This window comes from Triturus cristatus, chromosome 6 (genome assembly GCF_964204655.1).
Source record: "Triturus cristatus chromosome 6, aTriCri1.1, whole genome shotgun sequence".
NCBI lineage: Eukaryota > Metazoa > Chordata > Amphibia > Caudata > Salamandridae > Triturus > Triturus cristatus.
This window is the reverse complement of record NC_140589.1, coordinates 1,828,219,194-1,828,231,261: the sequence shown is the minus strand read 5'-3', so window position 1 is coordinate 1,828,231,261 and position 12,068 is coordinate 1,828,219,194. Positions and strand designations below refer to the sequence as shown.

At 44.8% G+C, this 12,068-nt stretch overlaps 1 protein-coding gene across 9 annotated transcripts in view; it reads right to left on the bottom strand.

Annotated features, from left to right (window-relative positions):
• Nucleotides 1–12,068, bottom strand: part of DNMT3A (DNA methyltransferase 3 alpha) — a 1,939,932-nt gene that overhangs the window by 1,394,089 nt on the left and 533,775 nt on the right. For all 9 annotated transcript variants that reach the window (XM_085613211.1, XM_085613216.1, XM_085613220.1 and 6 more), the window contains one exon: nucleotides 8,259–8,622. In XM_085613211.1, the coding sequence (XP_085469337.1) occupies nucleotides 8,259–8,622 (364 nt within the window). The remainder of the gene's footprint in view (nucleotides 1–8,258; nucleotides 8,623–12,068) is intronic.

Genomic DNA, 12,068 nt, shown 5'->3' with positions numbered 1-12,068 from the left:
TAGAGCGCTATTCTCCCGACTTTATCTGTATAAGGAAGAACCTCAAATAGAATCCTCTGCCCCTTTGTAAGTTTGGAACCACTTCGATCGCGCCTTTTCTTAATAAGATTTTTAGTTGACCTAAAAGTTCCTTCAGATAGGCAGGAGGACCACCTCTGGGTGGAGAATTGGGAGGGATCTTTACAAACTCTTGAACGTGCCCCCTGCGCACAATATCTAGAACCCATTCATCTGTAGTAATCAGTGACCATTTGGAGTAGAAGCGGGAGATTCGACCTCCACCTTTGCGAGGGTGGGAGGCATCAAGGATGGCAGATGGAAAAAGTCATTGTTTCTTGGAGGACTCCCTTCCTCTATAAGAGGATTTACCTCTGTACTGTCTCTAAGATGCGGCTGGCGGTTGTCTGTACGACTGTTGATTCTGGGAGGAATAACTTTGTTGGCCTTGAAAAGAATTGTATTGTCAATATTGATTGGAACCTCCCCGAAAGGAAGAGGAGGAGCCACGACCCCTCGCACCCCGAAAGGGCTTTTTTTTTTAATTGAAGTGTGCCGAGAGCACGAGCAGTGTCGGTGTCCTTCTTGATCGTCTGAAGGGCATCATCGATGTGTTGGCCAAACAGTGATTCACCGTCATAAGGCATGTCCAATATTTTGGTCTGCACCTCTTGACGGAAAGAAGTGGCTTTAAACCAGCCCTGCCGTCGGAGGACAGCAGCACCCGCCAGTTGTCAGAAACCAGTAGAAGACACGTCAACAGCACAATCAATAATCTCTGAGGAAATTCTTTCCCCTTCTTGAAGAATCTTCAGTGCTTCTGCTTCAGAAGGTTCTGGTAGTAAATCTAAAAGGGAAGCAATGTCTGACCACATTTATCGGTCATAACGGCCGAGGATAGCTAGAGAATTGGCCGCTCGGACCGTACTTGCCGCCATAGTGGAGAATTATTTTACCAATGGCGTCAAGGCGTCTCCCCTCACGATCCGGAGGAGCCGAAACTGGAGCCGAGGGATTCCTGGCACGACGTTATGCTGCCTGAGTAGTAATGGAATCAGGTTTCGGCTGTGCAATAAGACAAGCAGGCGCATTTTCCGGGGCCTTATATTTTTTAGCTAGTCGTGGCAGGACAGCTGGAATGGAATTAGGGTGTTGCATGAGCTTGAGACCCTCTTGCCAAATAAAAGCGATGATGGGAATAGCACACACTTGTTTCTGTGGTTGATCCTTGAAGTCATACAAGAAACAATCCTCATCTCTAGTGACCATCGGGAGGTAAAATCTCTTTGCCGCCCTTTCCATGAGAACATGAAATCCACCTATGTCCACCGGTGGAGAATCAAGAGGAGCTGGAGCGGTAGCAGAAGGCATTTGAATCTGATAATTGTCCCATTCCGTGAACAGGGATCTATCATCCAGCTCGCCCTCCTCTCTGTCATCAACATCAGCATCATCCTCTTCAATGACATGAGGAGCGATTTGGTGTGGTAACCTGGACGCCGAAGTAGAAGGCGTAGAAAGCGGTTCAGTAGGAAGCGGAGGTGGAAGAGGCGGTTGTGGTGCTGGAGAAGCCTGGACAGAGTTTGGAAAACGTCTGTAATAGTCATCCAGCATGAACTGAATGTTGGAAATAAGGGACATGGGCATCTGCGCCATAGGAAGATCCGGTGCAGGCTGGTTGGCACCGTCTGAAAAGTCCTCATGCTCCTGGTCATCAAAATCCTGACATTTATTTAGAAGCTCAGAGGGACTGTGAGCAGCCCTATATGTGTCATCCTCCTCCGACTCCACCAGCATCAGAAGAGAACAGTTCTGCTGGAGGATGAGAAGCAGTTTGTATTGGCGTCAAGGTATCCAAAGAAGACCGTCGCAGCAGAGAACCTGAAGACTTCAAAGGAACCAGATCCATGGATGCAGCCGTCGACGCTGTCGCCGTCGACGAGAGAAGTCGCTGTCGCTGTTGAGCCACCGTCGACGACGCCACCGTCGACGACGCCACAGTCGACGACGCCACCGACGACAAAGCCACCGACGTCGACGCCATCGTCAATGAAGCTGACCCTTTCGTCGACGAGGAAGTGCGTGTCAATGAATGCTTCTTCTGCTTGTGAGACGCCGTCGACGAAGTCAAAGGAACCGTAGACAACAGAGGCCTCACCTTCACTGACACCAACGTCGACGGTGATGTCGCCGACGACAGAATCATAGCCGGCATCATAAACTAAGAAGTTGAAGTTGTCGTCGTAGAAGCGACGACAGCAGTCCTCGACGACGGAGGAAGCGACTACAAGCCCGTCGACGAGATAATCAGTTGTTTAGGCAAAAACTGCTCATATAGAGTCTTGGACGCCTGAAAGTCAGATCTCGGGAGAGTAGAGGGTATAGATAGACTCTGAGGGGCAGGAGACACCCCTTTTGAAGTTGAAGGCCGGTCAGTGGACTTGACAACATGATGTTTCTTCCTCACCTTAGTCTTAGGAGAAACGTTCTGCGACTCACTGGCTCTCTTCAAAGATGAAGTAGTCCGGACTGAGGAAACACTCTCCACATCTGATAGGGGGTTATCCATAGTCTTCAACTTCTGTAGCCACAGAAGGAGACGACCCTGCCTGTCCTTAAGGGTCTTTTGAGAGAAAGTCCTGCAGATTTTACAATCCTTTACCTGGTGTTCAGGGTAGAGGCAATAAATGCATTTCTTATGAGGGTCCTCAGACTAATGTCGCTGTTTTCCACATGTCCCACAAGGTCTGAAGAGGGATTTCTTGGTTGTAGACATGACAAAAAGTTGCTCTTTGAGAAGAAAAATGAGAAAAAAACTGAGCAGAGCTTAGAGAGACTCCCTTCACACGACGTGCGGTAGAAAATCTGAGGGCCTGAGCCTCTGAGGAGAACATTCTGGAGGGTGCTAACGCCTGATTGGCTGGAGTTTGGACTATTCACAATGACTGTAATAGGTTACAAAAGTGAAAAGTTTTTTCTATCTAAAAGCTCTATGATTCAATGCTACTCTATGTTTTTTTTCTTACTTATCTATGGTTGTGTTATTGCTACATTGCTATGTTATGTACCGTGGGACTCCCACTTCGACGACAGGGAATATTCAAGCATGTGAATCTATGTTAAGTACCGTGGGACTCCCACTTCGACGACTGGGAATATACAAGCATATGAATCTATGAAAGACACCCCAATCTTGGAGAAAGAAAACTCGCCACATATTCCAATTCTTGCTTTCCGACTATGATGTTTTTCTTGAATGATTTGTGCGGATTTAGCGCCATATATTTGGTTTTATTTGTATTGATTTCTAGACCTTTTACCAGGCGTTTGGGATAGTAGTATCATGTTGTCTGCGAAGAGTAAGGCAGGTACTGGCATGCCTCCTAACTTTGGTGAGTCGTGCTTACATCCCTGAAAATATTGCACTACATTGTTGACATATAATGAAAAGAGGGTGGGTGCCAGTACACATCCCTAGCTTACTTTTTTTATTGGAATCGCCTCAGTAAGTTTGCCACTAGGTCCCCATCTAACTTTTGCATAGTTGTTTGTATGGAGTTGTATTATTGGGAAAGAAGGTCATCCGGTACTCCCTGGATTTTTAGGGAATTCCACAGAGAGCCCCTATGGATGAGATCAAAGGTAGCCTTCAAATCTATGAAGGCTATGTACATGTGGCCTCATTTAATTTGATGTACTTCCATATTATACATAACAATCTAAAAACCTGGTCTATTGTGCTTATTCTCACTCTAAAACGCGGCTTGATATTGGGACATAATATCATTTTCTTCTAGCCCGATGTTAAGCTTAAATGGTATCTGTTTGGCATATATCTTTTGTAGGGTATCTATTAAGCTAATTGGCCTGTAGTTTGTGTGGTCTTGACAGTTTCCCTTCTTAAAGAAGGGAATAATTCCGGCCCCCTTCCATGTTTTAGGTATTGGTGCACCTGCGGCTACAGCATTGCAAAGTAAATTAACATATGGTGCCCAAACCTTAATATCGTGCCTCAACAGGTCACCTGGAATCTTTTCTGGGCCTGGGGCTTTCCCTGGCTTAACCGCTTTTATTTCTGTCAACTGCCTTGTCTTGGGTAAAATAAGAAGTGCTATTTAGTCAGCTACCCCAGTGATTGTTTCCTTGGCGAGTTCATCAGTTACTGCAGGATCGCCAAGATCCGAGTACAAGAACGAAAAATTATTATGCCATATACCTGGGTCTAAATAAAGGTCCAGACTAGTGTTTCCAGTTTTATACTCTGGGCTAACAGTTTCCAAAATCCCATATGGTCCTTATTTTTTCCTGCCACAAGCAATTCGTTCCAATTACTTTCCTCCCAATCTTTTTTTGCCTGAGCGAATAGTTTCCTATACTTGGTCCTGCTAGCTCTAAACTTTACTATATTGTTAGACCGAGCGGCCAGCATCAAATGGTGTTTTGCCATGCAGCATTCCTTGGTATACCAGGGATTGTGAAAGGAGTGCTTGATGGTATTAGGTGGTTCTTTCTTGCGATAATTTTACTAAGGAGAATTTCTAGCTTCTCGGCCAGGGTAAAATGTATTTGCAGAATTGGGATATCACGTGGGAGAGTATTTATATAGGGAGTTAACACATCTGCAAAGGTATTGTAAATCTTTGTCAAAGCTTGGGGATTCCCAACAATGGAAGGCCACTTTAATGCCCTGCGATTATTGCTGATCAGTGGATTTAAAGGAGGATTTTTCTTTGTACAGGGCATTGTTTTCTCAATGCCCATGTTTCAGAGAATATTCCCTCCATTATCAAGCACAAGGGAAAGTGGTCACTGTTGTCTCTTTGATCCACTTGCAGATCAATTAGGTTGGTGCTCACTATTATGTAATCGATTTTGCTCCTGGTAGTGTCTCTTTTAAATGTATATGCACTTGGGCTGTTTGATGGCAGCCTACCATTGCAGGCCCTTAGTCCTTGCCCTGAAACCAATCGAGCCAGTTGCATTTCCGCCATTGTACAAGAAACAGAAGTTCCGGCTTCCAACAGTGGAATACCTCTTGCCATATCCTCCTCTTCTAAGACAGTTTCTAGGCCCACCACAGGCTCAAACTTACAATTAAGATCCCCACCTATAGTTACCGGTATCCTAGATCAATAGTATTTAAAAAGTTTTACAGTATCTCCAGTACTGGCGATTCAGTGCTAGCTGCTTTTGGTCTACTATAGAAATTTATCAGGAGGATTTCTCCTTCATTTTGTGTTTTTATTTTTACCACTAAGATACCTGGAGATGATAATTCAAGTTGGCTAATATCTATCTTTAAGGAGATTTTGGCCCATTTGGCTAAACATCCTGATGGTCTGCCTCTCGAGGAAGGGACAGCGTTAATACTGAAGGTCCTGTAGCCCAGCTTGTGGGGCAGTTCCAAAGTCCATGTTTCTTGTAATAGACAGAGTTCAAATTGATTCATATATTCTTGCCATTCTAAGACTATCAATTTATACCTCAACCCCGCTATGTTCCATGAAACCAGGTGTTTCTATCTTTGATTGTATTCCTCACTACCCTTCTGGGTGCTAGAGGGAACTGCTACTGCTTCCGTGGTCTCATCCTTTTCTCGGACACTTCCCTGGTGTACTTTATGTCAGTGGTTAGGTAGAGATTATCCTTTGGCTATTCCTTTGAGCAGACTGGGGACATAGGAGGGCCTAGTGCAGTGTGTGACTCCAGTTCCGTGTTCCTAGTCAGTCGACTGCCTCTAGATCATTTTGGGTACAGTTGGTTTTAGGTAGTTGACCAATATTTGAAAGCGTTTTCTGGTTTATTGTCTCGGTTCTAGATCTATTTAACTTGAACTTCACCGCAGAGTTGGAGTTTGAAGGTGCTCTTAGATCCATTGCTAACAAGCCATCGACTATACTTTTGAATTTAAAGACAAGGAGAATGGTATCATGGGGTTCGTGCTTGCTCACTAGACGTTCCACTTTTATAATGTTGGAGCGTATTACTGATAGGCACTCACGCTTGGATCTAATGTAGTGGATTGCCTTGTTCTTTAATGACTCTTCATCTTCCCTATGGAACAAGTGTGTCAATTTAGAGACGTTAATCATGTATAGTGTCCGGTCTGTCTGACTGTTTTGTCATTGAATACATTACTATTGTGGTTCTGCCTAAGATCTAGATTTCTATTACCTAGACAATATTATAACCTCTCACACTGTGAATCCTGCTCCCTTTCAGTTATTGTAGGCCCTGTAGGATAATTTAATTGCCTCCCCATCTTATGGTTGTGTTGTAGTGCGTTTTTATAAGAGTAGTTTCGACCAATATCACCCTTGTTATTCCGTACACCCCCTCTCTCCATCCTTGCTCCCATAGTGCCAGGGATCCTCCCCTTGTGACCTTTTCCCCCTTTGTAGGTGAGTTCTTGTATTCCAGTGTTCATACCAATTGCTGATTTTATTGCATGGCTGTGTGGTCTCATCAGAATTTTAGAAGTGTCAGCAACTTTGGATTCATCATGCTGTTTCCTATTGAGGCCCTGCACTTCCTCCGAGTTTGCCTGGCTCTCCAGCATATCTCGGTATGTAAGGTTCCGAATTTGTGTTTTTAGGAGGGCAACTTCCTCTGTCAGGGCTTCTAACTTCTGCACTAATTCAGTCATCAGCTGGGCAGAGACACTAATGTAAGCCCTTCGAGCGAATGTTTCAGAATCATTGTTAGGACGAGGGGGGGCTTGGACATGCTGGTCATTGTTGTTTGAGAGTGTTATTGAAATCAGATCATGGGTTGGAGAGGGTACACCTCCGCTAACTAGTGTTGATAGCAGGGCTAATGATGAATATCTGTTAGTGCACACAATTGTTGGTATAGCCTCCGTACCCTTATCGGATCGGTCTTCTGAAATATTTGGTTCTATAGGGTTGACTGACTGCGATCTTTCTATGTCAGTTTCTGTTTCAGACTGAACTGGTGATGCTGGCAAAGGGGTTACTGCTCCATAGGGTGGAATCTCGATAGTTGAGTGTTTGACCTGGTCTTGGAATAGTTTTGTTCTGGGATTTGCCTTTCTTTTCCCATGAAATGCAGTAATATTAGATTTATGTGTGCTAACTGGCTTGTGTTCATTGCTTAATAGTGACTCTCCTTCCTCTAGTAGGTCATCAATCTCTTCTAGAGTACAGTTCTCTGCTGCACGTCTCCTTATTTTGGGTTGTTTCCTCTTATCCGTTCCCTCCTTAGCTTTCTGTTTGCCCATGCTAACGTCGTATGTGAGTAGGAACCCTTCTCTACAAACCTTCCCCTTGTTAAAAAGTTAAAATTACTATTTCCTATTCAGGGATGGGAGTTAGGGACAAAAATAACCCTTCAAGGAATAATGAGCAGCGCAGAGAATAATACTTTTTACAACAAGCTGGCAACGACCTTCCATAACAACCTCTGTACCATCCCTCTTGCTACAGGTAATCAATAAAATAAAGTTGCAGGATAATCGCACACTCTGGGTAAAGTCTGACCGTTTTCGAGGCTTAGCCTTGCTACTGTTACAGCTTTGGTCCACAGTAAAAGTTTCCACAGGAGGTTGGCGGGATATCCTTTCTAGATGAGAAAATGTTTTAACAGGTGTCGAATTCCTGCCCAAGCAGCAGAGGACAGAGCACGGGAGAATGGCAAAACAGTCTTACCAGTAAAGCAATTCTGAAAAGCTGGAAAGTTGGAGCCAGGGGTGGGGGGTGGCCCTGCCCTGCCTCCTCCTGTCGCCGGTGGGCGAAGGACGGGCCCGTGCTGCGGGGAGAAGGCAGCACTAAAAGCGTGAGGTGACCACGCCTCTCCCTTGTCAGCTGTGCAGGATTGTGGGCCTCGGTGCACCCTGGGATCTGATGTCCCATCAGGATGTAGGTGATGGCAGCAGCAATATGGACCCAACAACAACGGCGTCTCCTCAAAAGCCTCTAAGATGGTCCACTAGGTTCAAGTTTCACAAGAACATACATTATACTTGCAGGGAACTTTCTTTTTAGGCTGAAAGGAAATGTAAAACATTCTTATTGTTACAACAGATCTCTTTGGCAAATTAGCATAGTCTAGAGTTGTCAACCTTAATGCCTGCGAAGTGAAAAATAATAGCTCTCTTCTGTTTCAGGACATGAAGATATCTGTTACCCTAAAAATAATTTCAGGCACTACTAAAAAAATCAGTGTACAATCAGTAAAATACATTTGCCTCTTGAAAGCTTGCCAAACAGGATCTTAACACAAGTTCATACACAAAGACTTACTTTTCTCAAGCACGTCCAAGAGCCTCCTTCTGCCTCGCTTCTTCTTTCGCGTGACTGGCTCTAACTCCATCTCCTCATCTTCTTGCCAATCCTGTACCCCTGGTGGGGTGCAGCGGCCATTTTCTAGAGGCAGGTCAATTTCGCCATCCTGAAGATTGTCAGAATCTTCCTGAAAGTTTCTTGTATCCCTCGTGTCTGGTTCACTGCGACTCCCATCTTCCTCCAGTGTCGGCGTAATAACTGTACACTGAGAAACAGCCTGTCCTAGGTCTCCATTGAGCAAGGGCTCGCTACTTCGACTGTCCAATGAAAAGTGGCACTTTTGAGCTGAAATACTCTCTTTGGACGATTCAAAGCTTTCCACCTATTATGAAAAGAAACACTGCCAATAAATGCATTTGGTTTATACAAAAGAAAACACACTACCCTTCTTAGTATTAGTCAGATCTCACTGTGTGGGTAAATATCAGAGACCAACACAGGCGGACCATTTACTTAACATGGCAACATCTGAATATAAACACATTAGCATAATCACTAAATTTGGGATTAAACATGATGTTACTGGAGAAACTGATTCAAGAGCTGCTGTCCTTACTAAGAAGTCACTAGTCACTAGTGAGAAAATCCTAATGCATGTTCAATTTGTAAAATGATGAGAAAACACTGAAAAAATGCAACATTTCATTACTGTGATGCGCTTAGACGTTTGACGGTTGCATAAGTTCCGCCTTTTTGCACTGCACAAATTAAGAGCCAAACATTGATTAGGACTAAGTTTAGGAATGTAGTTATCGACAACAGGGGAAGCCCCAAGACCTGAACCTGGGGTAAACTAAACACTAGAATCCTAACAAAGGTTCAAGTATAACACTTAAAATAATGAAAAATACAAAATATCATAGCCAGAAGATTTTGAAATTATGCAAGAAAGGAAAAGAAAGAAAGAAAAACAACATAGTTTCTAATCAACAATAAAAGGAGGAAATGCACGGATACTATTTGGACAAACGATACCCATGTATAAATTATTTCATTATATGGAACATTTATTTAAAAAAATAGACAATCAAAACAATGATAAGACGATAATGATGCTCATAGGGTTACACAAACAATGATGAAAATACAGACAATATAATGTGTAATCGGAAAAGGTGGCTGAGGAAAAGGTTATACAAATGAGAAGTTCAGGGCAACACAAACACACAGCAAAAATGTGTTCTATTCAGGGACACATGTAGGCATCGACGGCGTTTCGACCATAGCAGATTTAAATGGTCGTCAGGACAAAACAATAAATTTTGAAGCGTCCAAGAAAATTCAGTAAAACATCTAAAAGGGAATATGTACATGGGTATCAGGAAAAATAAAATATGTGTAGAGTCATATAGCATAAGATGAGTCAAGAAAAATAAATGAAAGAATTGGGTGTGGAAAAAAATTAGCTGATGAACAAGGGCAAAGAAGACCCCAAATCACCCAAAAACACAAAAATCCAGTGCTTAGAAAAGTAGAAGTCGTTTGTCCAAATAGTATCTGGGCATTTCCTCCTTTTATTGTTAATAAGAAACTATGTTGTTTTTCTTTCTATCTTTCTTTTCCTTTCTTGCATAATTTAAAAATCCTCTGCGTATGTTATTTAGTAAGTTTAGGAATGTGGCATCTTAGGTCGTAGTAGAAGCAGGTGTCTTTTCAATCAGTACCCCAAGTCAGTTTCCCTGTGTAATCTCAATTATTAACTTATGATGATTATTATTATTTTGATGTAGTTATTGTTCTCTGGCTAGTAATGAACCCTTAACTTATAATTATTGAAGGCAATGGATACAACTACCTTTCTCTGAGTTTTCATTGTTCCATACCCATTTCCCAGTCAGCGGGGGTGTCCCGCTGCCCCATTTCTGAGTTATATCTCGCTTTGCCACCATGCACACCGTGTTCACTAGGCTTTTCTGATATCATGTGAGGTCCGAGGGACCCCATATCCAAAGCAGTGGCAGGTGGGGCTTCAGATCTATGTTTTCCCTAATGGGTCCTCCTGGAGAAGCAGCCTAATCGAAGGACATATACTGAAGCCCAGGTGCTCTGCATACCATACTCTCCGTGCCCAATATGTAGCCACTAAAATGTGGCCTATCTACAGAGCCGCCCTCTACGCTGGGATCATCAAGTTTCTACTCCGCAAACTCCAGACCATACAGAACACCGCAGCCAGACTCGTCCCCGGCATCCCTCGACACGAGCACATCACCAAGCACCTGCGTAACGTCCACTGGCTCCCTGTCAAGAAAAGAGTAACCTTCAAGATACTCACCCACGCCTACAAATGCCTCCACAACACCCGACCCCAATATCTACACAACAGAATCTCCTTCCAAGTTCCCAAGAGGAACCTCCAATCCGCCGACCTCACCCTCGCTGAACCTCCGCGCATCCACAGAGCAAGAACGGGTGGACGAACCTTCTCCTACATCGCGGCGAAGACTTCTTCAGGAAGACCCTCAAGACCTGGCTCTTCGACTGACCGGAGCTGCTTCCCCCCTCCTCCATCAGCGCCTTGAGACCCTCACGGGTGAGTAGCGCGCTTACAAACCCCCTGATTGATCGGTCCTGATCTTCTTGAGTACTCAGGGCAGGAGGAGTAAGGGTGGAAAGGCATAAAGGACTCCCAGAGTTACACTTGAGGCGGAATACATCTCCGAGTGTAAGGCGCATTGCAAACTCCAACGCGCAAAAGTTCAGAAATTGTGTGTTCCTGGCATTGCGACGAGAATGAGCCATGGTTCTCCCCATTTGTGGAAGAGACCTTGCGCCACCTCCACGTGCATCTGCCATTCATGATCCACTAGGTGCCAACGGCTGCGCTTGTTCACCCTGGTGTCAGGGATTCTGCCAGGTGGTTCACCACTTGGACAATTCCTTGGCGGTCCAGCCATTTCCAGGGGCCAAAGGCCTCCTGGCACAGGGTCCATGACAACACCCTGCCCTGTTTGTTGCAGTACCACATGACGGTGGGTGTTGTCCGTAAGCACCTGAACCAGCCTCCTCTTGATGGACTAAACGAAGGCTTCTGCCGCCGACCCAATTGCGGTCCGGCAATCACCACTGCAGAACTTTTGCAGTCTCCTCTAAAATCTGAATGTGGTTGGAGAGGTCCACTTAATGTTGGGCCCAATGGGACTTTAGATCCCACTGCAGAGCCTGCATATGCCACCTGGGATGCCGGACCAGCAGGGTACAGGAGACCATCTGTCCCAGCAGCCTCAGAGTTGACCTCACTGAATAGGAAGGAACAAGGCTGACAGATCATGATCATAGCCTGTATGTCCTGGACTCTCTTTTCTGGAGGAAAAGCACAAAACACAATCATGTCCACAATGTCTCCAATAAAGGGGAGCATCTGAGAAGGATAGAAGTATTACTGCGGCATGTTTTTAGTGAACCCCAAAGATGACAGGAGGATTCCATAGTCTGGAGGTGGTCGACGACTGCCTGGCGCAAGTCCGCCTTCAACCGCCATTCACAAAGGTTGGGGAAGACTGGCACCCGACCTACAAAGGTGTGCTGCCACCACGCTATCATGAGAGGCAAAGAGGAGCATAGTAAATGGAAAATGCTACTCTACCACCACAAACCACAGGTAGTGCTGATGGTCCAACAGGACTGGTATATGAAAATAGGTGTGTTGCAGGTCCAACTCCACCATTCAGTCTCCAGTTTTGAAGGCAGACAGACCTAGGTCAGGGTGAGCATCTTGAATGTCTCCTTCCAGGGGAAGGTATTGAGACGGCGCATGTCTTGAACAGG